The following is a 26,723-nucleotide window of genomic DNA, read 5'->3' as shown; positions in this document are numbered from 1 at the left end:
GAGAAGACTCTTGCGAGTCCCTTGGACTGCAAGGAGATCCAACCAGTGAATCCTAAAGGAAATTAGTCCTGAATATTCATTGGAAGGACTGATGCTGAAGCTGAAGCTCCAATACTTCAGCCAACTGATGGGAAAAACTGACTTATTGGAAAAGACCCTGATGCTGGGAAAAATTGAAGGCAGGAGGAGAAGGGGGCAACAGAAGATGAGATGGTTCGATGGTATCACCTACTCAATGGACATGGGTTTGAGTGGATTCCCGGAGCTGGTGATGGACAGGGAGGCCTGGCGTGCTACAGTCCATGGGGTCACAAAGAGTGTGACACACCTGAGTGCCTGAACTGAACTGAAGCCTCTCAGGGCATTTGTACCATGTGCCAGTTGGTGGCTGAACTAGAAAGAGGACCTGGCTCGCAGCCTCTGTCTTAGACCCCATTTAGCTGTCACCTCCAGTGGATCACTTAGCTTCCTGAGCCTGAGTTTCCGCGTTATGTAAGAGGAAACAAGAAGACCAGCCGCAGGGGGGGACATTTAATTAAATGGCATACAAACAAGGAAACAGACAACGCAGTAAATCCGAGCTGAAAGTTTCACCCACTTATTAAGTGTTAGCTGACGAGGTAATTCATCCTGATACCTACTGTGTAGCTGCGTAGGGTACTTTCTGCTGCCAGTTGAAATGGTTCCCAGCAGATACCCGTAAATTGGTAGGAAAGTTGTGAATTGTGCTGGGATCCCTTTCACGTCTGGCACTGAGCTGAAATTTCTGATTTCCTTGGCATTGAAGCAAATTGGAAAGACTACTGAGAGACTGCAGAGAAAATATCTCTGAGCCCAATATCTCCCTAGACAAAGCCATGGAGTTGGTTATCAGTGCCTGTGCAAACCTGGGTATCGCAACATGGCAGAGAGACAACCCAAAGGCTATTTAGGCTGAGGGAGCCTTTGTCTACAGGGTTCTATTTGGAATCTAAATTTTTTGCCCCTTCAAACCTAAATGTAAGTGTCAAGATTACAATTACAATAAGAGGAAAAGTTTATCTCAGCAGTACCGTAATCACACTCGTCAGGCCCTTAAGGATATCTGTAGGTTCATAGTGGACAGTATGCTTACTCTCAACATTTCCCTAAGTTACTGTCGATCTACTATTACCAAACACTCCCAGCTGGTGTCTAATGTCCTAATCCAATTACTAATAGTGTCCCTTTGACCCTCAAAAATGTTCTGGCTTGGATGATAAGTTACAGAGTTCCCTGTGTGTTGTCACTTGTTCTCTTTCATGTGCTCTATTTTCTTACAGCACTTATCTGACCTACTTTCCTTACGGTCACCATTCTGTGTGATTATGCTGTATTCAAGTGTGTAGCTATTCAAGTGCCATGGATTTCTCTTCCCAGAACGCTGATCCATCTGTTCTAATAAAATTTTAAACATGGGTTGGCACACCAGTGGATGCCAGACGTAGTTGATAAGTAAATGTTAAGCTTCCTAACTAACCCTGAGATTTTGTATCTGTGATATGCACTGCGACCCCATGGACTGTAGCTCTGTCCATGGGAGTTTCCAGGCAAGAATACTGGAGCAGGTTGCAGTTTCCCTCTCCAGGCATCTTCCTGACCCAGGGATTGAACCCGAGTCTACATGCATCTGCAGCATTGACAGGCAGGTTCTTTGCCAGCTGAGCCACAGGGAAAGCCCTAAAACATGCACAATTATGTAACCAGAAGGGAAGTACCAAGGTGAAAATAGAGGGAAAATACCATACAAGCAAGATTGGGAACTTGGAAATCGGAACCCAGCATATGTCATCCTGTAGTGCACCAGGTACCTTGTATTTGGGAGGCACCCTATAAATACTTGTGCAGTGTGCAATAGCTGGGAAAGAGGACAAGAATGTTTAACAGAAAACATGTACAACTAGTTCCTGTTAGTTCATAACCAAAGTAATTCCTTATCAGGGAAAACATCTCTTGTTTCAAATTTCTCATTTATGCTCAGGAAACCATTAGTCAAGAAAGTTTCTAATAAAAAAGTAGGAAGTGCAAGCTAAGAAAGAGATACTTGGACTGCTGGGCACAGCACTGCTACTTGTTGAAGATGTGAAATAGAGGGAAACAGCAGTTACCAGACAAGTAAGTGATGGTGTGTTTGGCTTCCCTTGCTTCTCGATTGGGATCCCTGAAATATACCAGGCAGTAAGAAAAGAGGGTCTCTCAGTTCTCAAAAGTCAGGTGAGTTTTAAAAATAAGGAGTTTTTCTCTTAAATAAACAGTGTTTCTGAGTGTCAAACTGCACTTCAGCCCCAGCAAATTTCTCAGTTTTCTAAAGTGAAAATGTGATCAAATCAGATGATCTCTTGAGGAAGTGAGCGCAATCTTGTCTAAAAGATGAAACGTTGCTGATAAAGTCTGCTGTCTCACTTTCAGAAATGGTTTTACTTTTAGGACTCTGAATTAGGCTGCCAGAAATTCAAGGCTACATGCCAAGTCTTCTTCTTTGTACGTAAGTGCAGCAGTGTGCAACCCATGGTGGGTACTCAGTATATATGTTGAACTTAACAGAAATTAAACGTAAATTGAACTTAAACAGAAATCACTGGTGTGATGGTGCCTCAAATCACTGAGAAAGATGGGCTTTTAAAAACGTGATATTGAGAGAAAGATCAAACTTTTGATCTGTGCCTCATACCACATCTAAGTATAACCGCCAAATGGATAAAGCTCTAAATGTGTTTTTAAAAAATGGAAACCTAAAAGTTCTATTAGAAAATACAGGCAAATTCCTGTATAACTTGGGGTCTGTATAAGACTTAATATCTTGACACAACAAAATAAAAGTTTGGTTTTTAGGAAAGTCACTAAATAATCATATAAGAGGATAAGAAAAAAATTACTTCTAGATAATTTGGAAGCATTTCTTAAAGAGTCCACCAGGGTCAAAGTATGAAGTATTCTCTTTTCATGAACTATCCTATAACATCTGCCATTTATCTGATCTTTACGACTTTTACATAAGTTTTTTGATTTCAGCTGTTAATTACATCAGTCCTTGTTCTATGACTTCTCTCAGTTAACTCAGGGCTTTATACAAAGACAGTAAAAATAGTCAATGGACAGAATCCACATAATGGAATAAATTATGTATTGTTTACTAAACATTTTCTTAAGTATAACTACAGATAAAAACTGCTAGAATAAGAAGCACTGTGGTAAGGTAGTCAAGCCAGTACAATCAGCCCAGGAGCCAGACAACATAGCTTCAGATCTCTCCTTCCACCTGTTAGTTGTGTGATTTCGGCCCGGTTTCTTTACATTCTTCAGGCTTCAGTTTAACCATCCATAAATAGTGGTGATGGTAGAACTGTTAATATGAAACTTAGCTGAATTAATATTTATATAACACTTAGAAGAATGATCATATATTACAAGATATTGAAGGGTGTATTATATGAACAATAACATCAATGGGATATAAATTTAACTAGAACGTAACTCTTGAGTTTCCTGCTCTCCACAGAACCAAGACAGTCCTGAGGGAAAGGATTCTTCCTGTCTTTGTACTGGTTTGAACTTTGTTGTCTACGGTCATTCACATCTGTGTCTTCCTGTGTGTGGCTGATCCCCCATTGTATGAGTCTTGGTGGGAGGCAGATCCCACCTCCTTCAGGAGTTAAGGCACCGCACCGTCCCTCTTCTCACCCTCAGCACGTAAGCTCTGGAGCCCCAGTGACCAGGACCCTTCAGTCAGTTCCCCAAACCTGGGACTTTGTTCTTGGAAGTGCGATTCAATGTACAGGCCTCGCAGAAAGCAGCCCGGAGCAGAGTCCAAAGGAGGCGGTGCTAGAGGTGCCCCAGAGGGACCGAAGTCCCCGGGGCAGTAGGGGGAGGAGCGCCATCCTAAGGGCTCAGGCAGGATGGAGTGAGCTGCCCTTCTGGTCCTTTGCCAGGAGCCCATTTTACAAGGCTGATTCTGCAGCCTCAGCAGCAATTCTGTGCCATATCTCGATTTCTAAGTCTTTCATTTTTTTGCTCAGTTCAGTCCCTCAGTCATGTCTGACTCCTTGCGACCCCATGAATTGCAGCACACCAGGCCTCCCTGTCCATCACCAACTCCCAGAGTTCAATCAGACTCATGTCCTTCGAGTCGGTGATGCCATCCAGTCATCTCATCCTCTGTTGTCCCCTTTTCCTCCTACCCCCAATCCCTCCCAGCATCAGAGTCTTTTCCGATGAGTCAACCCTTCCCATGAGGCGGCCAAAGTACTGGAGCTTCAGCTTTAGCATCATTCCTTCCAAAGAACACCCAGGGCTGATCTCCTTTAGAATGGACTGGTTGGATCTCCTTGCAGTCCAAGGGACTCTCAAGAGTCTTCTCCAACACCACAGTTCAAAAGCATCAATTCTTCAGCGCTCAGCCTTCTTCACAGTCCAACTCTCACATCCATACACGACCACTGGAAAAACCGCTGCCTTGACTAGATGGACCTTTGTTGGCAAAGTAATGTCTCTGCTTTTCAATATGCTATCTAGGTTGGTCATAACTTTCTTTCCAAGGAGTAAGCGTCTTTTAATTTCATGGCTGCAGTCACCATCTTCAGGGATTTTGGAGCCCAAAAAAATAAAGTTTGACGCTGTTTCCACTGTTTCCCCATCTATTTCCCATGAAGTGATGGGACCAGATGCCATGATCTTCGTTTTCTGAATGTTGAGTTTTAAGCCAACTTTTTCACTCTCCTCTTTCACTTTCATCAAGAGGCTTTTCAGTTGCTTTTCACTTTCTATAAGGGTGGTGTCATCTGCATATCTGAGGTTATTGATATTTCTCCCGGCAATCTTGATTCCAGCCCGTGCTTCTTCCAGCCCAGCATTTCTCATGATGAACTCTGCATATAAGTTAAATAAGCAGAGTGACAATATAAAGCCTTGACGTACTCCTTTTCCTATTTGGAACCAGTCTGTTGTTCCATGTCCAGTTCTAACTGTTGCTTCCTGACCCGCACAAAGGTTTCTCAAGAGGCAGATCAGGTGGTCTGGTATTCCCATCTCTTTCAGAATTTTCCACAGTTCATTGTGATCCACACAGTCAAAGGCTTTGGCATAGTCAATGAAGCAGAAATAGATGTTTTTCTGGAACTCTCTTGCTTTTTCCATGATCCAGCAGATGTTGGCAATTTGATCTCTGGTTCCTCTGCCTTTTCTAAATCCAGCTTGAACATCCGGAAGTTCAGGGTTCACATATTGCTGAAGCCTGGCTTGGAGAATTTTGAGCATTACTTTTCTAGCGTGTGAGATGAGTGCAATTGTGCAGTAGTTTGAGCATTCTTTGGCATTTCTTTGGGATTGGAATGAAAACTGACCTTTCCCAGTCCTGTGGCCACTGCTGAGTTTTCCAGATTTGCTGGCAGCAAAATTGAGTGCAGCACTTTCACAGCATCATCTTTCAGGATTTGAAATAGCTTCACTGGAATTTCATCACCTCCACTAGCTTTGTTCGTAGTGATGCTTTCTAAGGCCCACTTGACTTCACATTCCAGGATGTCTGGCTCCAGGTGAGTGATCACACCATTGTGATTATCTTGGTCGTGAAGATCTTTTTTGTACAGTTCTTCTGTGTATTCTTGCCACCTTTTCTTAGTATCTTCTGCTTCTGTTAGGTCCATACCATTTCTGTCCTTTATCGAGCCCATCTTTGCATGAAATGTTCCCTTAGTATCTCTAATTTTCTTGAAGAGATCTCTAGTCTTTCCCATTCTGTTGTTTTCCTCTATTTCTTTGCATTGATGGCTGAGGAAGGCTTTCTTATCTCTTCTTGCTATTCTTTGGAACTCTGCATTCAGATGCTTATGCCCGCAGCAAAGAACCCTGACTGATACACCAGGTTATAATGAGACTGGAAATGATCACCACAAAGAATTCTCAGCCTCTCTATGTGCATTTCCCCCACTTTAAACACTGCCTTCACCCTGTGTAGTTCTTTTGTTGGTAATTGTTAATGCACGTGTGTGTGCTAAGTCACTTGAGTTACATGGGACTCTTTGCGACCCCGTGGACTGTAGCCCACTAGGCTCCCCCGTCTATGGGAGTCTCCAGGCAAGAATACTGGAGTGGGTTGCCATGCCCTCCTGCAGAGGGTCTTCCTGCCCCAGGGATCGCACCTGTGTCTCTTAGGTCTCTTGCGTTGGCGGGCTGGTTCTTTGCCACTAGTGCCCCCTGGGAATCCCCATTAATGCATGGATTAGTTCAAATGAAGAACTCCAGGAAGTTTTGCTGTCCCCCTCTGTCTCACCCATGATCCATCTGTTCGTCTTTGGATTGTCAGTATCTTTTTCTGCACTCCTGCCAGGGTATGAATTCTAGAGTCCACCTAATTTCAAGTCTTAGACATGAAAAAAATAACAGTACCCATGGCTCAGAAGATTTTTTTTTAAACATCTAGTGCAATTCTGTCCAATAAATAGAAGGCAAAACATGTATATATAACTTGAAATTTTCTAGTAGCCAAAAAAAAAGTTGACCAAAAAAAGCATATGAGATTAATTTTGATTAATATTTATTTACCTCCATATTCATGGGGGTCGCAAAAGAGTTGGACACAGCAACTAAATAAAAAGAAAAACCCAAAGTATTGTTGATAAAAATGCAGTCAAGATAAAAATATATCAGTAAAACATTTTGCAAATTTTTTTATAAGAAGTTTTCAAAAATCTAGACTTGTATTTTATACAGATTGTTGTTGCTTAGTCGCTTCTGACTCTTTTGCAACCTCATGGACTGTAACATGCCAGGCTCCCTCTGTCCATGGGATTTCCTAGGCAAGAACACTGAAGTGGGTTGCCATGTCCTTCTGCAGGGCATCTTCCCAACCCAGGAATCTCCTGCATTCCAGGCAGATTCTTTACCGACTGAGCTATGAGGGAAGGTAATAAATATTTAGTCCATCTCAGTTTCTGTGGGTGGGGAACTCGGGGTCACCTTGGCTGGGTGGTCCAGCTCAGGATCCCTCGTGACGCTGCAGTAGAGATGTTAGCAGGAGCTGTCATCATCTGAAGGCTTGGAGATTCACTTCCAAGGTGGTTATTCAATGCTGTTGGCTCACTCAGATCCCTGCCACGTGGGCGTGTTCTCACGACACAGACTGACTTCCCTCAGACCAAGTGAGCAAAAAGAGAAAGTGAGAGGGCCTGAGGGGGAATTCACAGGATTATTCTGACCTCGTCTCCAGAACAACACAGCATCACTTCTGCTTTATTTGCTAGGAGTGAGTCAGTAAGTCTAGCCCACACTCCAGGGGAGGGAAACCGGGCTCCACCTCTTGAGAGCAGGAGTGTCAAAGAATTTGTGAATGTACTCTATTTTTTTTTAACTAATTTTATTGGAGTATAGTTGCTTTACAATGTTGTGGTAGTTTCTGCTGTACAGCAAAGCTGTGTGTGAGTGTGTGTATATACGTGCGTGCATTCAGCCATATCAAATTCTTTGAGACCCCATGGACTGAGTCCACCAGGCTCCTCTATCCATGGGATTCTCCAGGCAAGAATCCTGGAGTGGGTTGCCATTTCCTTCTCCAGGGGATCTTTCTGACCCAGGGATCGAACCCAGGTCTCCTGCATTGCAGACAGACTCTTTACCATCTGAGCCACTAGGCAATCCCTACGTATACATATATCCACTCCTTTTTGGATTTTCTTCCCATTTAGGTCACCACAGAACACCGAGTAGAGTTCCCCGTGCTCTATAGTAGGAACTGACAGTTATCTATTTAGACATAGCAGTGCATGTATGTCAGTACCAGTCTCCCAGAATTCACCCCACCCCATTCCCCTCCCCATATCCATATGTCTGTTCCCTATGTCTGTGTGTCTGATTCTGCTTTGCAGACAAGTCCATCTGTATCTTTTCTAGATTTCTTACATAAGCGATATTAAACAATATTTGCTTTTCTCCGACTTCACTCTGTATGACAGTCTCTAGATTTATTTACATCACGGCAAATTGCTCAGTTTCATCCTTTGTTATGGTTGAATAATATTCCATGTATGTGGAATTGTATGTATGTATGTACAGATATATGTACCAAATCCTCTTTATCCATTCTTCTATTGGGGGACATTTAGGTTGCTTCTATGTCCTGGCTATTATAAATAGCACTGCAATGAATATTGGAGTGCATGTATCTTTTTGAATTATGGTTTTCTCTGGATATTTGCCCAGGAGTGGGACTGCTGGGTAATATGGTAGTTCTATTTTCAGTTTTTTAAGGAAACTCCGCACTATTCTCCATAGTGGCTGTATCAGTTTCCATTCCAAATAAGGGTGTAGGTTCCCTTCTCTCCACACCCTCTCCAGCATTCACTGTTTGTCGATTGTTTAATGGTGGCCATTGTGACCGGTATGAGGTGATCTCTCATTGTAGTTTTGACCTGCATTTCTCTAATAATGAGTGGTGTTGAGCATCTTTTCATGTGTTTGCTGGCCATCTGTATGTTGTGAACATACTTAAGATCGCATTTGCCCATGATGCATTTCAGCAGACCACTCATATGATATAGTCTTAAATGTTGCAGTAACTAATATTTTGAAGGCTTCTTTATAGAAAGAGGTATTATAAAACAACAGAAGGGATTTACCCAATTGCAGCACATTTGCAAAGATATTTTAACATACTCTTAAAAAAAGCATCAAGGGGAATAAAGGTTCTAGCATTATTTTCTATAAAATGGCAGGCATTCCCATCACTCTTGGATTTCACTATAATCTCTGCTCTGTTCGTTCTTTGGATCCTGGTATGACTCACAGCTTTGGGTGACAGAACCTGCCTTCGCCAGTCCTGATGCGGCAGAGCCCATAACAACTAGCCTGGCTTCCCACCCTCCCTGCGGTCTGTCCCTAGCCCCTTTGCCCCAGTTGACTCAGTTTCTTGCCAATCATCTCTCCTCCTTCTCTGCACTATCCTTTGAATTGTACCTCCATAAATATTAGTGCATGTCTTGGTTAAACCTGAATTCATGAAACAGTTTTTGGATCCTAAATCTTAAAAGATTATCCGGTAATCCCTAGCATAAGCAAACTGGACAGAACAGATAATTCCACAAGGAATTACATTTATTATCCTGACTTAAAAAATTAAGCTAATCATTTTGCACATTCCACAGTACTTGAGGAAACTATTTGGAGTTCATCTTCCTAAATTTGATTACTTCAATAAGTGAGCATAACAAATGCATTAAAATTTGTTTCTATAACTTATAGACATCAGGAAATACACGTTAGATCTTCTAAAGAGGTATTTGGCTTCCCTGGTGGTGTAGGGTTAATTTTGACTTCATACTGGATCTGCTATGATATTTCCAGTAGTCACGTGCAACTGTGAGAGTTGGACCGTGAAGAAAGCTGAGCGCTGAAGAACTGATGCTTAATGGATGCTCGAAGGTTGGTGCTGGAGAAGACTCTTGAGAGTCCCTTGGACAGTAAGGAGATCCAACCAGTCAATCCTAAAGGAGATCAGTCCTGGGTGTTCATCGCAAGGACTGAGGTTGAAGCTGAAACTCCAATACTTTGGCCACCTGATATGAAGAACTGACTCACTGGAAAAGACCCTGATGCTGGGAAAGATTAAGGGCAGGAGGCAAAGGGGAAGACAGAGGATGAGATGGTTGGGTGGCATCACCGACTCAATGGACACGGGTTTGCGAAAACTCTGGGAGATAGTGAAGGACAGGGAAACACGGTGTGCTGCTGTCCCTGGGGTTGCGATGAGTCGGACGCGACAGAACAACAACAACTGGATCTGCTTCTGTGACTTTAACCTTTATCTTGCCACTTCTGTTACTATAGGCAAACAGAATTGCCTGCCTCAGGGAGATAACCTGGCCCCGCCTCCCTGTGAAGGACCGTGGCATTCTTTGTCTATGGATAGGGAAGGAAATATTCCATTTCACACCACCTGTGAGATGGCTGTAAGGAAGTGAAACTAGCACATCTCCCATTCTAGGAGATATCTGCAAGAGTTAAATGGTCTTTTTATTTTGTTTCCTCATCTTCCCCCTATCTCTGATTCATAAAAAATCACAGATAAAAAAAACCTGGCAACCAGCACCACATAAGATGACTTTTTTTTGAGACATTAGTCTGCCATCTTTTCAGTTACCCAGCTCTCCAAATAAAGTTGTATTCCTCACCTCAACATCTCGTCTCTCAGATTTATCAGCCTCTCAAGCACCAAGCAGAGCGAGCTTGAACTTGGTAACAGTGGCTCAGTGTAAAGAATCCGCCTGCCAATGCAGGAGATATGGGTTCCATCCCTGGATCAAGAAGATCCCCTGGAGAAGGAAATGCCAACCCACTCCAGTATTCTTGCCTGGGAAATCCCATGGACAGAGGAGCCTGGCGGGCTACGTCACAAAGAGTTGGACACGACTTAGAGACAAAACAACAGCAACAACAACCATAATGAGATATTTAGGATATTAAAGATCCAGTCCTTAGTTTGATAATGTCTCCATTTTAACTGTTACTATAGTTATGTTCTGACTTAAGCTTTAAGTCAAAATCATTTACAAGTCTGAAATGAGAGGCTGCATTAGCTTCAACTTTTTAAAGGGCAGAACCAAATGGACTAATAACACAATGATGTGAGTGGAATTTAAGAACTGATGAAGAGATGATAAGCTGTAAGGGAACAAATTCTGCCACCCTGAAATGTGTCTCTTTGGTATAAGGATTTAGACAGATTATTTTTAAGAAACAGAAGAGTTTGGAAGTTTTCCTTGTTACACTTCCCCTTAACTGCCTAAAAGAATTTGCATAAAGGGCCTATTCCCAGAATAGAGTTATCACCAGAGAGATCTGCAAATAGGGACTAAGAGTGATGGGGGAAACTTGGCAGAGTCTGGGCATCAGAGACATTCCACTGTCTCCATGTAAACCAGCACACGTTTATTTACCAAACGTTTGCCTTCCCATCTCTATATGAATTACCTTCCTCCCCCTTGAAGTCTCAAACCACTGCCCCCAACATCCTCTTTTGTCTTTGGCTGAAGATAATATTTAAGGTTTAATATTTAAGGATTTCAGCTATTTTTGGCAAGTTCCTCAGTCTTCCTGGGCCTCTCCCATGCATACATACTATTAAATTTTTATCTTATTTTGTCCCATTAACCTACCTTGATAGGGACAGAGTAAAGGGACAAAGTAGGTAATTGAATAGTTTTTCCCACTAGGGGATTGTATGTAGAAAAGTATATGGGAGACCCCTGTAAGTTAATGGTGATTCCTGAAAGCAGGTTGGTTTAACCACAAAACCAAGCAGGCTTGCTTAGCAACAAAACCATGCAGAAGTACCAGCCCTGCCCCAAACAATAAAACAGCGGTGGCGTGAGCCCCACACCCTGCCCAGTGAGCTCAGCAAGTGAATGATCTCTAGGACATGCTCTCTGCACACATAAATGACAATAATTTGTGAATTTAGCTTTACCATGTAGGGACAAGAAAACTCCCTTGCCCAACCTGGAGGAGGAGCTGATAATGGAAGCCTGACGTCTACTCAAGAAAGACAAAGGAGGTCTTCTCCCGCTCCGCACTTTCCTTTCAGTTATAAAACTGTAGCCCACTGAGTTCTCGGGCACCTGTTTATAAGCCTCAAATGTGTCCCAGTCTAATAAATCACTTCTTTTCTACCCGCTTGCTCCTTGCTGAAGTCTTTCTGCAGAGACATAAAGGACTATGGTGCTGGAGCTCTTCGGAGCTCATGTCGGTTTCCCTCTGGAACAGCCAGAAGAACCTAGAAGGACAGGGAAACTTTCTTCCTCTCTGATAGGGTTAAAGTACCCAAACCAAGGAAGAATTTGAACAGAACGTGTCTCCACACTCTTCCCTTTATAGAGGTTCTGTTCCCTCTGTGTCTCTACTCCTCCCCCCAGTCTCTTATCCAGGCAACCATCCTGTACACCAATTGTTCTCAAAACTTTGGGGCATCAAAACCACTTGGGGGGCTTTTTATAACACACATCTTTGAGCTCCAGCCCCAGAGCTTCTGACCCTGGGCCTGGGGTGAGACAGAACTGTAATTCTCAAAGATTCAGAAATGACATTAACACTGCCAATCCAAGAAGTGCACTTGGAGAAGTATTGGTGCAAATGGACCCTGGGGAGCTTTGTCGTAGTGTAGACACCGAGTACGGTTTTATCTGACAACTTAATGTTCCCCTCCAACCCGAGTAATATATTTGCATCTTTAGAAAGGAAGCCTGATGCTAAAACTTTCACTCGTGTATACTAAGAGGCTTCAGTCGTGTCCGACTCTTTGCCACCCTATGGACTGTAGCCCGCCAGGCTCCTCTGTCCATGGGATTCTCCAGGTGAGAATACTGGAATGGGCTGCCATGCCCTCTTCCAGGGGATCTTCCCGACCCAGGGATGGAACCCACATCTCTTAAGTCTCCTGGCTTCAGCAGGCGGAATTTTTACTACTAGCACCACCTGGGAAGCCTAAAACTTTCAAAACCCCTCAAATGAAAGTCATCTTATAGTTACATTTAACCCCCCTGACAAGTAATGAGAAAAATACTTTGCTAGTCAAAGGCTTAATAAATGTTTGCTAAATTAAACATTTTAGGTCAAACGTGTGATCTTAAAATGCACATTCCAATCTCAGGCCATAATCAGAGGTGCAAGAAATAAAATATTCTTTATCTTTCTGTAACTCAACTAAAATTCCATTTTAATACCCCATTCTACGAAACTGGCAGACACTTGCTCACAGTCAATTCAGGATCTAACCTCTTCTTCCTCTGGATTGCACTTCTATTTATTATACTCTGCTACGGCTGCTATAACAAAGCGGCGTTTATTTCCTCATGGTTCTAGAGGCTGGAAGTCCAAGATCAAGGTGTCAGTAGGGCTGGCTTCTCCTGAGGTCTCTCCCCTCGGTGTGCAGATGGCCACCTTCTCTCCCTGTCCTCACCTGCTCTTTCCTTTACGCATGTGCATCCCTGGAGTCTCTTTGTGAGTCCAAATCTCTCTTCTTATAAGGACACCACCAATCAGATTGGACTAACAGTTTTATCTCAGCTTAGTCACCTCTTTAAAGAGCCTATCTCCAAATACAGTCACATTATGACGTACTAGGGAGCAGGACCTCAACATATGGATTTTGGCAGAGAGGTAGGGGGTTGAAAGTCAGCCCGTAACACCAGGTAGGAACCTGGGAGTTTGTATGCTGCTAAGGCTGGAGGGATTTAGCTCACCCTTGAGCCTCACGGCTGCCCTCTGCCCATGCTGGCCTCTCCTGGGATGTCCTCACTCCTTCCTGGTCGTCAGCAGAGCCCACACAGGACTCAGCAGGGTTTTCCCCTGTCAGTGGCAGCCAGGCTTCTTCTCTGACCCACTGGGCCACTGGAAGCACCAAGGGGAGGCCGATGCTTTCCATCACTTGAGTGGTCCTCACATGCCTGGCCTGTGCTGTGCCAGGCACCAGGGAACTTAGTGAAGCTGGCTCAGGCTGCCCACACATGTCATCTTGAGACAGCCTCCCATCTGGACTTACCCCTGCACATGAGAGACAGGTCCACCCTCCTCCCCAGCTCATCAGAATCACCGTGGCCCCACCCCACCCCACCTCAGGGCTGGCAGGGGAGGGGGTTGACTCAGTCAGGACGCAGGGCCCCTGTGTCCAGCTACCACATCTGACCTCTCACGACTTCCTTTCTCACAGCCCTAAGCCCCAGCCCCATCGGGCCAGAGAAGCCTCAGATCTGTTCTCAGGGGCAGGAGGCTTTGCTTTATCTGAACAGATTGGCTTCCAAGCAGATTGTCTGCCTCTCGGTCCTGCCCATCCTCCCGTGCTTGACCGCTCAGTGTGTCTGACTCTCTGCAACTGTAGCCCGCCAGGTTCCTCTGTCCATGGAATTCTCCAAGCAAGGATACGGAAATGGGTTTCCATTCCTTTTTCTAGGGGATTTTCCCAATCCAGGGATTGAAACTGGGTCTCCTGCATTGCAGGCAGATTCTTTACCAACTGAGCCATTCTCCTAGGTCGCCTAAAGCCCTTGAAATTCCAAACAGGATTGTCTTCTCTTCCCCCATTGCATATTTTTCTGCCAAGAACTCCTTATCTTGAGGCAATAAACACTCAAAGTGGCTAATTGAGTGTTGGGGGTGGGGGGGGAGGGCAGGGGGATGGGTAGGGATAGGGTAAAAGGAAGTAGGGCTGGGGAAATAAGTCAGTATTTCAGAATGTTCCCTGCCACGTTGAGTTGCGGCTTTGACTAGTGAAATTGCGCCAAATGGAAAACGTGGCGACAAAGGACACTTCGTCAGCAGATTCAGCTCTTGCACTGTCTGCCCTGTGGAGAAGTTGGAGGCAGGGAGAACCACACTCTCTTCCCGTTTTCCCCACGGGCAGTCCAAGAGTTCTGCCACAGGCCAGTGCTGGGACTCCATCCTGTGGCTTCAGAAAACTGGACTTAGTAAGAAGCAGAGTTATTTAAAAGTTCTCAAGACTCTTGTAATGTGGAATTGACAAATTTCAGCATAGGGCAGCCACAGTTTTTCTCCTAATTAATCAGAAGTGAAAGTTTGTGTTTCTTGTGTTTTTAAACAACATCCTTTTTTTTTTTTTTTCTTTTGAAGAGCAAAATACATAAAACCCCGATGTGGATGTGAAAATAGCATTTCCCTAAAAGCAGACGTGTTGGTTATTTTGGTAAAATAAGAAATTGTGAGTATCATGAGATACCCATGTATAGAAGCCACAGACAAGTGGATGTGTGAAGCCAAACAAAAGTTTTGGATTAGAGGCATAAGAAAATGAAATCATTGCTTTCGTTTTTGTAAAGGCTTAAGGCTGAGCACCGAAGAATTGATGCTTTTGAGCTGTGGTGTTGGAGAAGACTCTTAAGAGTCCCTCGGACGGCAAGGAGATCCAACCAGTCCATCCTACACAGAATCAGTCCTGAATATTCATTGGAAGGACTGATGCTGAAGCTGAAGCTCCAATAATTTGGCCATCTGATTCGAAGAGCTGACTCACTGGGAAAGACCCTGATGCTGGGAAAGATTGAGGGCAGGAGGAGAAGGGGACAACAGAGGATGAGATGGTTGGAGGGCATCACCAACTCAGTGGACATGAGTTTGAGTAAACTCCAGGAGTTGGTAATGGACAAGGAGGCCTGGCGTGCTGCAGTCCATGGGGTTGCAAAGAGTCGGACACAACTGAGTGACTGAACTGAACTGAAGGGTCTTACTATTAATTTTCTGCGTTGTACTTACATTTTTCATTATTTCAGTAAAAGTAGAAGATATTCTGAATTTTTAAGTTACTGTATGCTATATTGCTTTTAAGTTAGTATATGCTAAATTACTTTGCAAATGTACCTGATAAATCTAAATGAGTACTTTAATTATTTTCAATGAAAGACCTACAAAAGAAGTATAGGAAACCCACTGCACACCTATTACATCCTGAATAACTTCAAGGGAAAACATTTTTGGTTATATCACAAGGTCATCTTTTCCAATTCTGGGCAGAAATTTTAAAAACTCTACCAACAGGAACATCTAACCTCCTTTTACAGGAACAGACTCAAATCATCATGATTGTAGTTTTTAAAATGAAGTTAAATTTTTCCACTTCAAATTAATTCTGTCCTTATAAAGTAAAAATTTCCCCTTCATTTGTAATAAAAGTTCATTCAGTGGGGTTCAAACATAATGTTTCTGACTTTTTTAACATCTCAAAAGTTCTAGGAGCTAATTTTACTTCACATCAAATCACTTACAAATTTGGTAGCAACTGTCAACCTTAATATACTACATGAGTTTTCATTGTAATAACCCACATCTTTCTTAAATAAATTTTCAAGTTTCATAAAATTATTGATCTGTCTAAGCCACTTAGGGGACTTCCCTGATAGCTCAGCTGGTAAAGAATTCACCTGGAATGCAGGAGACCCCGGTTCGATTCCTGAGTCAGGAAGATCTCCTGGAGAAGGGATAGGCTACCCACTCCAGTATTCTTGGGCTTCCCTTGTGGCTCAGCTGGTAAAGAATCTGCCTGCAATGTGGGAGACCTGGGCTCAATCCCTGGGTTGGGAAGATGCCCTGGAAGGGAACCGCTACCCACTCCAGTATTCTGGCCTGAAGAATCCCATGGAGAGAGGAGCCTGGCAGGCTACAGTCCATGGGGTCCCAAATAGTTGGACACCACTGAGCAACTTTCACCTTCAAACCAGTTCACCTGGTTTTTAACATGGTTTAGCAATCTCTGATGGACTCTTCTATTCCAAGAGGAAAATCAAAGGAAAAAGTGGTTCTATAACATACTATGTACCTAATCCCATTAATATCTTTAAAAAAAAAATCTTTACCAAGTTGGCTACTGTGGCCCTACCATCATGCCATTAAGAAATGAATATGCTGTTTATGTGGGGTTTCCCCAGTGGCTCAGCAGTAAAAAAAAAAAAAAAAAAGGCCTGCTGTGCAGGAGACAGAGGAGACACAGGTTCGATCCCTGGGTCAGGAAGATACTCTGGAGGAGGAAATGGCAACCCACTCCAGTATTCCTGCCTGGAAAATCGACTAAGCATACAGGCAAAGCTCTTTATAGACCCAGTCTCCATTCTCTCTACTCTTTTTCTCCCAGGACGTTGATCACCTGATTCCATCTACAACCTCTTCTCTTGTTTCGTACATCCACAGTTCACACGTCCAGTGACTCATCCTATATTTCTGTATCTCTCTTGGAGTATTTATCCATTTTTGTGGTTATTATCTCCTTCACTAACTGATAAGCCCCTTACAGATTAGAACCAGGTCCTATATATTTCCCAGCACAGTGCCCTCAGAGTAGGATAGATATATGTGTTGACAGATAAATGAAAGAGGGAATGAACAAATGAATGCGATTCTAGTACATATTCTATTAAATAAAACACATATAATATCAGTATACAATTGTAACTGAGACACAGAAAAGTGATTTCTAAAAATTATACAACAGTAAATAATAAATAAAGCATCTTTAAAAATCCTTAGGAGACGTCTATTGCTCAAACTTGGATAATGGACTTCAATCTCATTAAGATGCTGCTTCCTCATTGGTTTATGACGACATATGAGTTCAATTTCCTGTCCCCTCAACAATGCTGGTTTCTCTTCTGGGTGCAAGCAGATGTATCTGACTCCTCGATCAACAGAGTCACCGTCCCAAGGAACATGGGTAAGTGTAAGATTAAAAAATAAAAATTTAAGTAGCTAACATACTTTTGAATGGTTGTCAGTGATATTTGCAACATTTGGCCAGTTTAGACCGTATAAATGTGATACTACAAGACAGGGAGACATGGGGATGACATATGGTCTCTCTACTTAGAGTGGTAATAAAGGATGTCAAAATCTTCGTGTAAAAGAGTTAGGTAAAACTGTTAAAACATGAAAGGGGAATGTTTATGCTCTATTTCCTCTACAGGAAACGGTATACTGACAAACTGAAAATTAAGTGGTTAGGAAGAAACAAGCAAACCCCTGGCTATAGAGCTATGTAGCACCACCTTTTCACCAACATAGTGGTCTACTGGTAAGTTTTTATACCATCAGAAATAATATGAAATTTGAAAATAATATTTCCAATATGAATGTTTCCCACATTATTAGTAAAATTGAAAATAATATTTCCAGTATTAATTAATAACTTAATAGGTGACTATCACTTGTCTGACACATAGGAGTCTTAATAAGTAGCTATTCAACTGGTAAGTGAAGGCAAAGGTTTCCTGTGGCGGCTGCTGCTGCTGCTGCTGCTAAGTCGCTTCAGTCGTGTCCAACTCTGTGCGACCCCAGAGATGGCAGCCCACGTTTTATCTTCGGATCATTGTCGTCAATGGTCTGTATTGTTTTAGAAGCTGTGGATTATATTCTTTAGGCATTAGGTAGAAATTAAAGTCAGAATCAAAACCTTAACCCAAATTTCTCAGCACTGGATCTAAAAGCCATTTTCTCAAAATATGATTAAAGTAGTGTAAACAATATCTGAAAAGCAGCATGAATGATAAGAACTATGGGTTCCATTTTAATCTGAGATTCACACAAATTAATTTAACAGCACCATCTTCCGAGTTTGGTATGACATGTGAAATGTTATTATGTAAATTTCACTCTGAGTGCCTCTGGCTTCTCTGCTATGCTCTGGATAGCTGGCCAAAGACGATCTCCATTCAGGAGATGTAGGAGAGATCACAGACTACCAGCCTTGTTGGGCTTCCCTAGTGGCTCAGTGGTAAAGAACTCAGCTGCCAATGCAGGAGACGCAAGTTCAATCCCTAGGTCAGGAAGAACCTTTGGAAGAGAAAAGGACAGCTCACTCCAGCGTCCTTGCCTGGGAAATCCCACGGACAGAGGAGCCTGGCGGGCACCAGTAGTCCATGGGGTCTCAAAGGAGTCGGACACAGCTTAGCGACTGAACAAAACAGTGTTGTCATTAGAACAGTATCAGTTCACGTGTAGTACAGGCTTACCATGTTCTTAGTACTGGGCTTCACGTGTCATCTCGTTCAGTCCTCACAAGAACTCTGTAAAATGGTTGCTGAGTGACACCTGTGAAAACTGAAACAGATAAACACACACGTGGTCACAAGTCCCCCAAGAACTGCTGAGAGCCTTTGAGTTTCCAGAGCCCACACAACGTAACCACAAGCCTCCGTCACCACCGTCTCTGTGCTCCCACCCAGAAGGCTCCAGAAGGCTTCAGGACCTGCTTCATCAATCCATGTAGTCTCGCGGCTGTTTAGCTAAGGCAGCAAATGTTTCTGCAAAGAAAGAAACGTATTCCGTTGAAAATTTTGTAAGTCGTCTCAAAATCATTTTTTTCCAATTGATCCTTCTTATCTTTTTTTCAAGATGCGTTTATCTTTGGCTGCGCTGGGTCTTTGCCGCGCACCGGCTTTTCGTAAATGGGGCGAACCGGGGGCTGCTCTCCAGGTGTGGAGCGTGGGCTTCGCATGGAGGGCGCTTCTCTTGCTGGGGACCACCGGCACTCGGTGCGTGGGCTTCAGTAGTTGCGGTGCGCAGGCTTAGTTGCCTCTCGGAAGTGCGTCATCTTCCCCGGACTAGGGACCGAATCTGGGTCCCCCGGCATCTGTAGGCAGATTCTTAAACCACTGGACCACCAGGGAAGAGCTCCTTTAAAAAAAAAAAAAAAAAGAGAGAGATGCTTATTTGCTGAGTACCATGGACAAAGGAGGAAGGGGTCCCTTCCTGCCCATCACCCAGCCCCCAGTCCCGCTTCTAAGGAAGAATATTTTCATGGTTTAAATTTCTTCCCCAGATCCGTAAGCCTGGTCATGGATGTAACGTGTAACCATGAAAATTCCATCCTTGGTAGCTTATTATATTCTGGCCATCTTGGACATTTTCCTTCTCCTCTTATGTTCTTCAGAAGTCTCTTTAATGAGGATTGTGGGGGCCAGTGGTCTCAGTGGTAGTTTCTCTTCAAACATCCTTACTTGTGCTCTCATTTTAGAATTTAGTTCTGTTGAGTAGGCTATTAAAGGATGACATTTTTTCATAGCAATTTGGAAATATCAATCCATTGCCTTCTGGTTTCTGTTATCATTGCTGTTGAAAAGGTCTTGGTTGAAATTTCATCCTTAATAGGTAATTCGTTTTTTCTCCCTGGCTCTTTTTTTTTTTTCTTAGTCTTTGGTGATCTGAAGCTTGATTGCAAGGCACCTAAGAAGAGATTTCCATCTCTGTTTGTTTCTAATCTTATTTGGGATTTGCTGAGCTTCATAATCTGAGGATGCCTTGTCCTGCATCACTTTCAGACGTCTTTTACTCAGCATCTTTTCTAACATCGCCTTTCCCCTACTTTCTTCTGTCCTTCAGGAGCTTCAGTTATACGTATGCTGACCTTTTCACTTTATCCTCCTTATCTCTGTGGTATGGTATTTTCACATCTCTTTAACACTCTGATAATTTTGTGTGAATTCTTTAGCTCTACCTTGCAACATACTAATTTTCTCTTCAACTGGAGTTGGTCAGTTGGTTAGTCCCCGTGTTGAGTTTTAAGTATTAAGTTTTAAATTTTTTATTTCTGAAAAGACTCTTTCAATCTTTTATATGCTTAGTTATCTTGCATTGTCTCTGGATCCTTTATTCATATGTTCAGATTCCTTCTTTTATTTCTTTAACATATTGGGCATGCTTTTTTTGTGTTGTATATCTATTAATTTCATCTCTAAGGCTTTTGCGGATCCAGGTCTCTTCTTTCCCGTTTGTTTGCTGAATCTCACACATAGTAGCTAACTTCTGTCTGTGTCTGTTTTCTCTCCGTGTGGTAGCAGGATGTATGCTCTTTTTATCAATTTTTAAAATTGAGTCTCTTTGTGTGTGTGTGTGGACGGAGGGCATTTTAATCAGCTCATATTTGTTAGAACCCTATCTGTGAGAATTCTTGAAAGCCTGGGTCAAGGGCGCTCTCCTCAAGGTATGATTTCTATTCGCTTCTTCCAGGACCTTAGTACACTCACTTTTCCATCTGGTAAGCCTTTGTTTTAGGTGAATTCATTTTCAAATTACTTAAGTTACAGCTTTGTTTTGCGTCTATAAATTGCCTTTTATATGTGAGGAAAGGAGTAGAATCATAGCATTTCTTAGGAAGGCATGTATGCTCCACCCGCAGGAAATCCAGGTGTTGGCGTCAAGATTCTTTACATCTCATCGCACACAGCCTTTTGATTCCACTTTTTAACCTTAACCACAACATAACCCATATGTGAAAAAAATGCACGTATCCAAGCTTACCGCCTGATGCATTTTTACGAACTTGTTCAAGCTTGTTACAAGCTTGTTCATGTGCTGCGGTGCTGGGCTCAGTCGCTCAGTCGCGCCTGGCTCTTTGCGACCCCGTGGCTGTAGCCCGAGGTTGCTCATAGCAACACTCACATCAAGAAAGAGAAGGCCTCTCGGTTCTCAGAAGTCCTCCCGGCACCCTCTTCCTGTCATCACCCAGCCCCTCCCCAAAGGCCACTGCCACCTGACTCCTCTTCGTCAGTTTTTCCCAACAGCTAAACGTTCGACACGACATTCCACATGGCTGCTTGCAGCAAGGCAGATGGGCTTTGTTGAGAAGAAAGGGACTGCACAAGGTTCCTTCCCACTTCCAGTGGGTCTAGCTTACATTTTCTTTATCACCACATTATGAGTGGTGACACATAATTCATTTCAACTTTAAAGCAATTCACAGATGGTCCCTGATCTAAACAATAGACCCTTCAAAATTCAGCCTCCTAACTCAAAGAATTTTTTTTTTCACAGTGGTAGCAGGATATTTGCTCGGTTTTAGCTATCTATTCCTAAAAGCAAATACAGGAAAATAAAAGCCTAATTAAAATGTGTTGCCTCGTAAATTACTGAAAAGGAACACTTTTAACCTTCGGAAGAAAACGTCTTGACAAATATAAGGGAACATAAAGACGTGCTGTCGCTGAGTGTGAGACGTGACGTGAGATGATCGTTCTCACGTGTTTATTTGAAATCCACACAGTTTAATAGAGAATATAAAAGTAAAGCCTTCTGGAAAGTTTAGGGTTATTTTATATCTAGTTTGCAGAAATTATTATGATGTCATTTTCTTTAATTAGAAGAGTCATTATAGCTGAAAGACCCAAACCCTAAAAACACTTCAGATTTCTAAAGTATTTTTATATAAAGGCAGAAGACAAAGTAGTTAAGAGTCAAGAGACTTCAGAATCACAACCTAGGATTGCAGCCAAGTTCTACGAAGAGCAGACAGGTGATTGGGGGCTAATTGCCTGATACGTTGCTCAATTCTTCTTTGTAATACATAATTGTAATAAACAGCAGAGTTGTAAAACATGTATTATAACAAATATACATGCCATTAACATGGAGTCCAGCATGCAGAAAGCCCTCAATAGATGGGGAGCTATCCTCATTTCTGAAAGCACAGCTTAACACTACCCGGTTCTTAATCGGACAATATGGACCCTTTGTGCCTGCCTTTTTCCATCCGTCTGCATTGTTTCTGAACTTCAGCTGCATCATTGCTTGTAACAGTAATTTGTTCCTTTTACTGATGTATAGATTTTTTGTTGTTTTTCAGTTGCTCAGTCGTGTCTGACTCTTAGCGACCCCATGGACTGCAGCATTCCAGGCTTCCCTGTCCTTCACCATCCCCCAGAGCTTGCACAAACTCATGTCCATTGAGTCGATGATATCCAACCATTTCATCCTCTGTCGCCCCCTTCTCCTCCTGCCCTCAATCTTTCCCAGCATCAGGGTCTTTTCCAATGAGTCAGCTCTTCATTTCAGGTAGCTAAAGTATTGGAGCTTCAGCTTCAGCATCAGTCCTTCCAATGAATATTCATAATTGATTTCCTTTAGGATGGACTGGTTTGATCCTTTTGCTGTCCAAGGGACTCTCAAAAGTCTTCTCCAGCATGATGGTTCAAAAGTATCTTTTCTATTGCTATTAGGCATTCCAGTTGGGGGATATTATGAATAAAGCTACTGTGAACATTCTAATTCTACCACATGTGTCTTGGGAACCACATGTTATGTCCTACTGTTGAGCACATACCTAGAAGTAGAGTTGCTGAACCATAAGATTTGCATAAGAGCCAAAGAGTTTTCCACCCAACCGTATATGAGAGTTCCAGATGCTCTACGTCATCAAGACTTGGTATTAATATTTGCTCTTTTTCATTTCATTTATTCTGGTGAATGCGTAGTTGTGTCTCACTGTGGTTTTAGTCTGTAGTTCCCTAATGACTAATGAGGCTGAGCACATAGATCCAGTATTGAGTCACTGTTGACCTTAAGTTTTCAGAACAAAACTAATAGTGTAGTCTCCCCGTTCCCAAGTGAGGACCAACCAGAGGCCATGGATAGATATGGGGCTTTTTCTGAGAATTCCTCAAAGAAATAATGCTAAGACAGGGAACTTGCCAACTTACCCTGCGGTCTACACATACGTGTGAAGTGTGTTTTTAGCGTCTTTATTTTGAGGGCAGAGGCTCCTGGACCTCAGCAGGTGTCGGATGACCGAGCGCCACTTGCTACCTGCGCAGGCCCACACTCTGTCCCTGGTTCTCTGCCGTCAAAATTAGTTCCTCCAGACCCACATACGCCTTAGGGTACCCAGCCCACTTACCTCTCTGATCTTAGCTCTTGCTCCCCTTTTCCCTCTCTGGCAGGATTCCCTATTGATCTGAAAGGATTTGAGTCATATTTTTAGGTGTGGAAACACTAGGTGATTTCAGGAATTGTAGTTCTCTGTTTTGTGCTGTGATCTACACTCTGGGCTCTGGACCTGGTTCACTCTCTGGCTTACTCAGGAAGAGGGCATGACTTCCTTTCCCAGTGTGGTGACCCCACAGAGCTTTCTGTGAATATCCCCTCAGATAAATCAGCCGAAGCACCAGCAGACCTCACTACTTCCCTGTTCTAGTGTGGAGAGGAGGATGGCTTCTCTCTTTCTTGCGCTTTTCTTTCTGCAGATGTTGAATCTACAACATCAGACCTTTTTAGAAAACTAGACTTGTAAGCAATCAGATATAAATGGTAGAAACTGAAGATCACAAGATATTACCCAGAATCGAGAACATTCTGCCCTGTCTTTCACAAGAGTATGAGAATGATAAAGTAAATTAGCCTACAAAGAAAGGAAAGGAAAAACAAATGAGGTAGTGTGGCTTAATTATTTATGAAGGCTCAACAAGCTGCTATATTTTCAAATGCTTCACTTTATCAAACCTCTTATGACAATTTTTTCTTGGCTCATAAGCTTATTTTGAAAATAAGTGCCTTATACAGAGATTGCATATGAAATTAAAAACTTGAAATGCTGTAATCACACAGTTTACCATACACTCAAAAGCATTTACTGATTACAAATAAATAACTGAATTTGCCATCTTTTTTAAAAATTAGCTTCTAAAATGACTTTTGACTTTAATTTTGCATTCTTAGATTATGTCCAGTGGGAAACATAATTCCTTCTAACCCAGCATCCTTTGAATAATTTTTATTTGAAATAAGTCAAATATCTCAGCTTGATTTCATTTACTGAAGTCTGCTAGACCATTTCCCCTTTTTAAACACCTTCAGTGTATGAAATTTAATGCATTTTGATATCCTCAATAAATGAAATAAAATAAGATTCTTTCAAAAATGATGATGTCTCTTTTAAACATCCAAACTATTCTAGTTTGTTTTTCATTACAGAAACAAAAACATTTTAAAAAGAGATGCCATCCTCTGTGAAAATGAAACCTTGTATATTCACGTTTGCACCAATCTCCTCTGAGTTTTGCGAAGAAAACTAAACTGAAGAACAGCACTCTATGAAAACTGGTGGATAAGCTAGTTCATCCTCCAGAGCTCTTCGTCAGCCTTCCGTGATAGTAAGTGCTTGGACTCCTGCACCTTAAAATCAACTGATTCCTTTTGTAACTGCCAGGAGCCTGAACCCTGACCTCCACCCACCGATACCTGTGTGAAAATTGACCTCCATTCATCTTTAAGACCACCAATGAACCAACCAGGACATTTGAAAGCAAAGGAAGACTGACACAGTCTTAGCAAAAGAGAATTAGGTGTTGAAAGCAAATCACCAGGAGGCAAGACTCAGTTTGCTATTTCCTGTCTGGGAACAAATGTAATCGGCCCCTTAAAAAGAAGCAATGAACAGCACATGTATTGACGAGCAGCATGACTTGGAGCACTACTTGTTTCCCGTTGTTTATGTCTTTGTGGTAATAGTCAGCATTCCAGCCAACATCGGTTCTCTCTGTGTGTCTTTTCTGCAGGCAAAGCAAGAAAACGAATTAGGCATTTACCTCTTCAGTTTATCCCTCTCGGACCTGCTCTACGCCTCAACTCTTCCTCTGTGGATCAATTATACTTGGAATAGAGACAATTGGACGTTCTCTCCTGCCTTGTGCAAAGGGAGTGCTTTTTTCATGTACCTGAACTTTTACAGCAGCACAGCTTTCCTCACCTGCATCTCGATTGATCGGTATTTGGCAGTGGTCTACCCTCTGAGGTTCTTTTTCCTAAGGTCAAGAAAATGTGCATTCATGGTCAGCCTCACCATCTGGGTTTTGGAAACCATCCTCAATGCTGTCATTCTGTGGGAAGACGAAACAGCTGTCGAATATTGTGACGCCAAGAAGTCTAACTTTACTTTATGCTATGATAAATATCCTTTGGAGAACTGGCAAATCAGGTTTAACTTTGCTAGGACGTGTATAGGTTATGTGATACCTCTGGTCGTTATAATGACTTGCAACAAGAAAGTTTACCAAGCTGTGCGGCAAAATCAAGCCACGGAACACAGGGAAAGAAAGAGAATCATAAAACTACTTATTAGTATCACGTTGACTTTTATCTTGTGTTTTACTCCCTTTCATGTGATGTTGCTGATTCGCAGCATTTTAGAGCATGACATGAACTTAAAAGAACAAGTGTTTGACCATTTCAAGTCTGGGAAGCAAAGTTATAAGATCTACAGAATCACAGTTGCATTAACAAGTTTAAATTGTGTTGCTGACCCAATCCTGTACTGCTTTATAACTGAGATAGGAAGATCAGATATGTGGAATATATTAAAGTTCTTTACTGGGAAGCTTAATAAATCAAAGAGACAAGGAAAAAGTGTACTTTCTGTATCTACCAAAGATACTATAGAATTAGAAATCCTGGAATAGAACCAAGGTATATGTTTTTTATTTTATTTTTTAATATAAATTTATTTATTTTAATTGGAGGCTAATTACAATATTGTATTGGTTTTGCCATACATCAACATGAATCCACCACAAGTATACACGTGTTCCCCATCCCGAACCCTCCTCCCACCTCCTTCCCCATGCCATCCCTCTGGGTCATCCCAGTGCACCAGCCCCACGCATCCTGTATTCTGCATCGAACTTGGACTGGCGATTCGTTTCATATATGATATTATACCTGTTTCAATGCCATTCCCCCAAATCATCCCACCCTCTCCCTCTCCCACAGAGTCCAAAAGACTGTTCTATACATCTGTGTCTCTTTTGCTGTCTCACATACAGGGTTATCGTTACTTCTTTCTAAATTTCATATATATGCGTTAGTATACTGTATTGGTGTTTTTCTTTCTGGCTTACTTCACTGTATATAACAGGCTCCAGTTTCATTAATATTAATGATATTATGCCATCGAGATTATATTTTGCAGAGGAAACCTAAACATGTGTTCCCATTGAGGGACAATTTTAATCCTAATGGAAATATTTTTTTAAAAGGTTGTATAGCTCCCTGACTTTTATTAAATGAGAATTAAATAAAACTGAATATTTTCCTAATGACTCGGGGTCATTATTGTTCATGGCAATTGTTTTTGTATCTGTGCTCTAAGCTCTCAGGGAGTAATAGGCTGTATTGGACTGTGCGTTTTTAAAGCGGTGACCATGGGGTATGGTCATGGTGATTTTCCCACTCCTCTGGATTTCAGACCATCACTCCTCCCGATCATATGGACCTGTCTCCAACAACACCTACTAAATACTGCTTCCATCTGTCTCCTTAGTTAACGAATATTTATTGAGCCCATTCTGTGTACCAGGTTTTCTGTTAAGTAGTGAGGTTACAAGAGAAATGATCTAATAAGCTTTTTGAACCTTATACAATCACTAAGTCACTAGCTTGTAAGAGCTCTTTATAAAAGT

General features: G+C 42.3%; 1 protein-coding gene and 1 long non-coding RNA gene across 3 annotated transcripts; one reads left to right on the top strand and one right to left on the bottom strand.

Moving 5' to 3' along the window:
* The first annotated feature begins 1,999 nt into the window (after positions 1-1,999).
* On the top strand, positions 2,000-26,360 carry GPR65 (G protein-coupled receptor 65). 2 transcript variants are annotated; one of them, XM_086319345.1, is made up of 4 exons: positions 2,000-2,133; positions 17,032-17,215; positions 17,465-17,572; positions 24,241-26,360. In XM_086319345.1, exon 4 carries the CDS (start codon positions 24,699-24,701, stop codon positions 25,722-25,724), a length of 1,026 nt encoding a protein of 341 aa, XP_086175471.1. In that variant the 5' UTR covers positions 2,000-2,133; positions 17,032-17,215; positions 17,465-17,572; positions 24,241-24,698; the 3' UTR covers positions 25,725-26,360. The 2 variants fall into 2 exon arrangements, with proteins under 2 accessions (XP_086175471.1, XP_086175472.1); XM_086319346.1 differs by lacking the exons at positions 2,000-2,133; positions 17,465-17,572 and having other exon boundaries at positions 17,091-17,215.
* On the bottom strand, positions 16,897-19,075 carry LOC147363884 (uncharacterized). The gene is made up of 3 exons (XR_015133889.1): positions 18,746-19,075; positions 18,510-18,597; positions 16,897-17,897 (listed from the first exon to the last, which is right to left on the bottom strand). It is a non-coding gene; the product is annotated as an uncharacterized LOC147363884 (long non-coding RNA).
* Positions 26,361-26,723: the final 363 nt, after the last annotated feature.

This window comes from Bos grunniens, chromosome 10 (assembly GCF_055505025.1).
Source record: "Bos grunniens cultivar Pamir isolate PY7600 chromosome 10, Bosgru_T2T1.0, whole genome shotgun sequence".
Classification (NCBI taxonomy): domain Eukaryota; kingdom Metazoa; phylum Chordata; class Mammalia; order Artiodactyla; family Bovidae; genus Bos; species Bos grunniens.
Note: the sequence above shows the minus strand (reverse complement) of the source record. Positions and strands in the feature narration are given on the sequence as shown.

Bases quoted from the DNA above. Each gene is read 5' to 3' on its own strand.
- GPR65 (XM_086319345.1), top strand. From the start codon at position 24,699: ATGAACAGCACATGTATTGACGAGCAGCATGACTTGGAGCACTACTTG.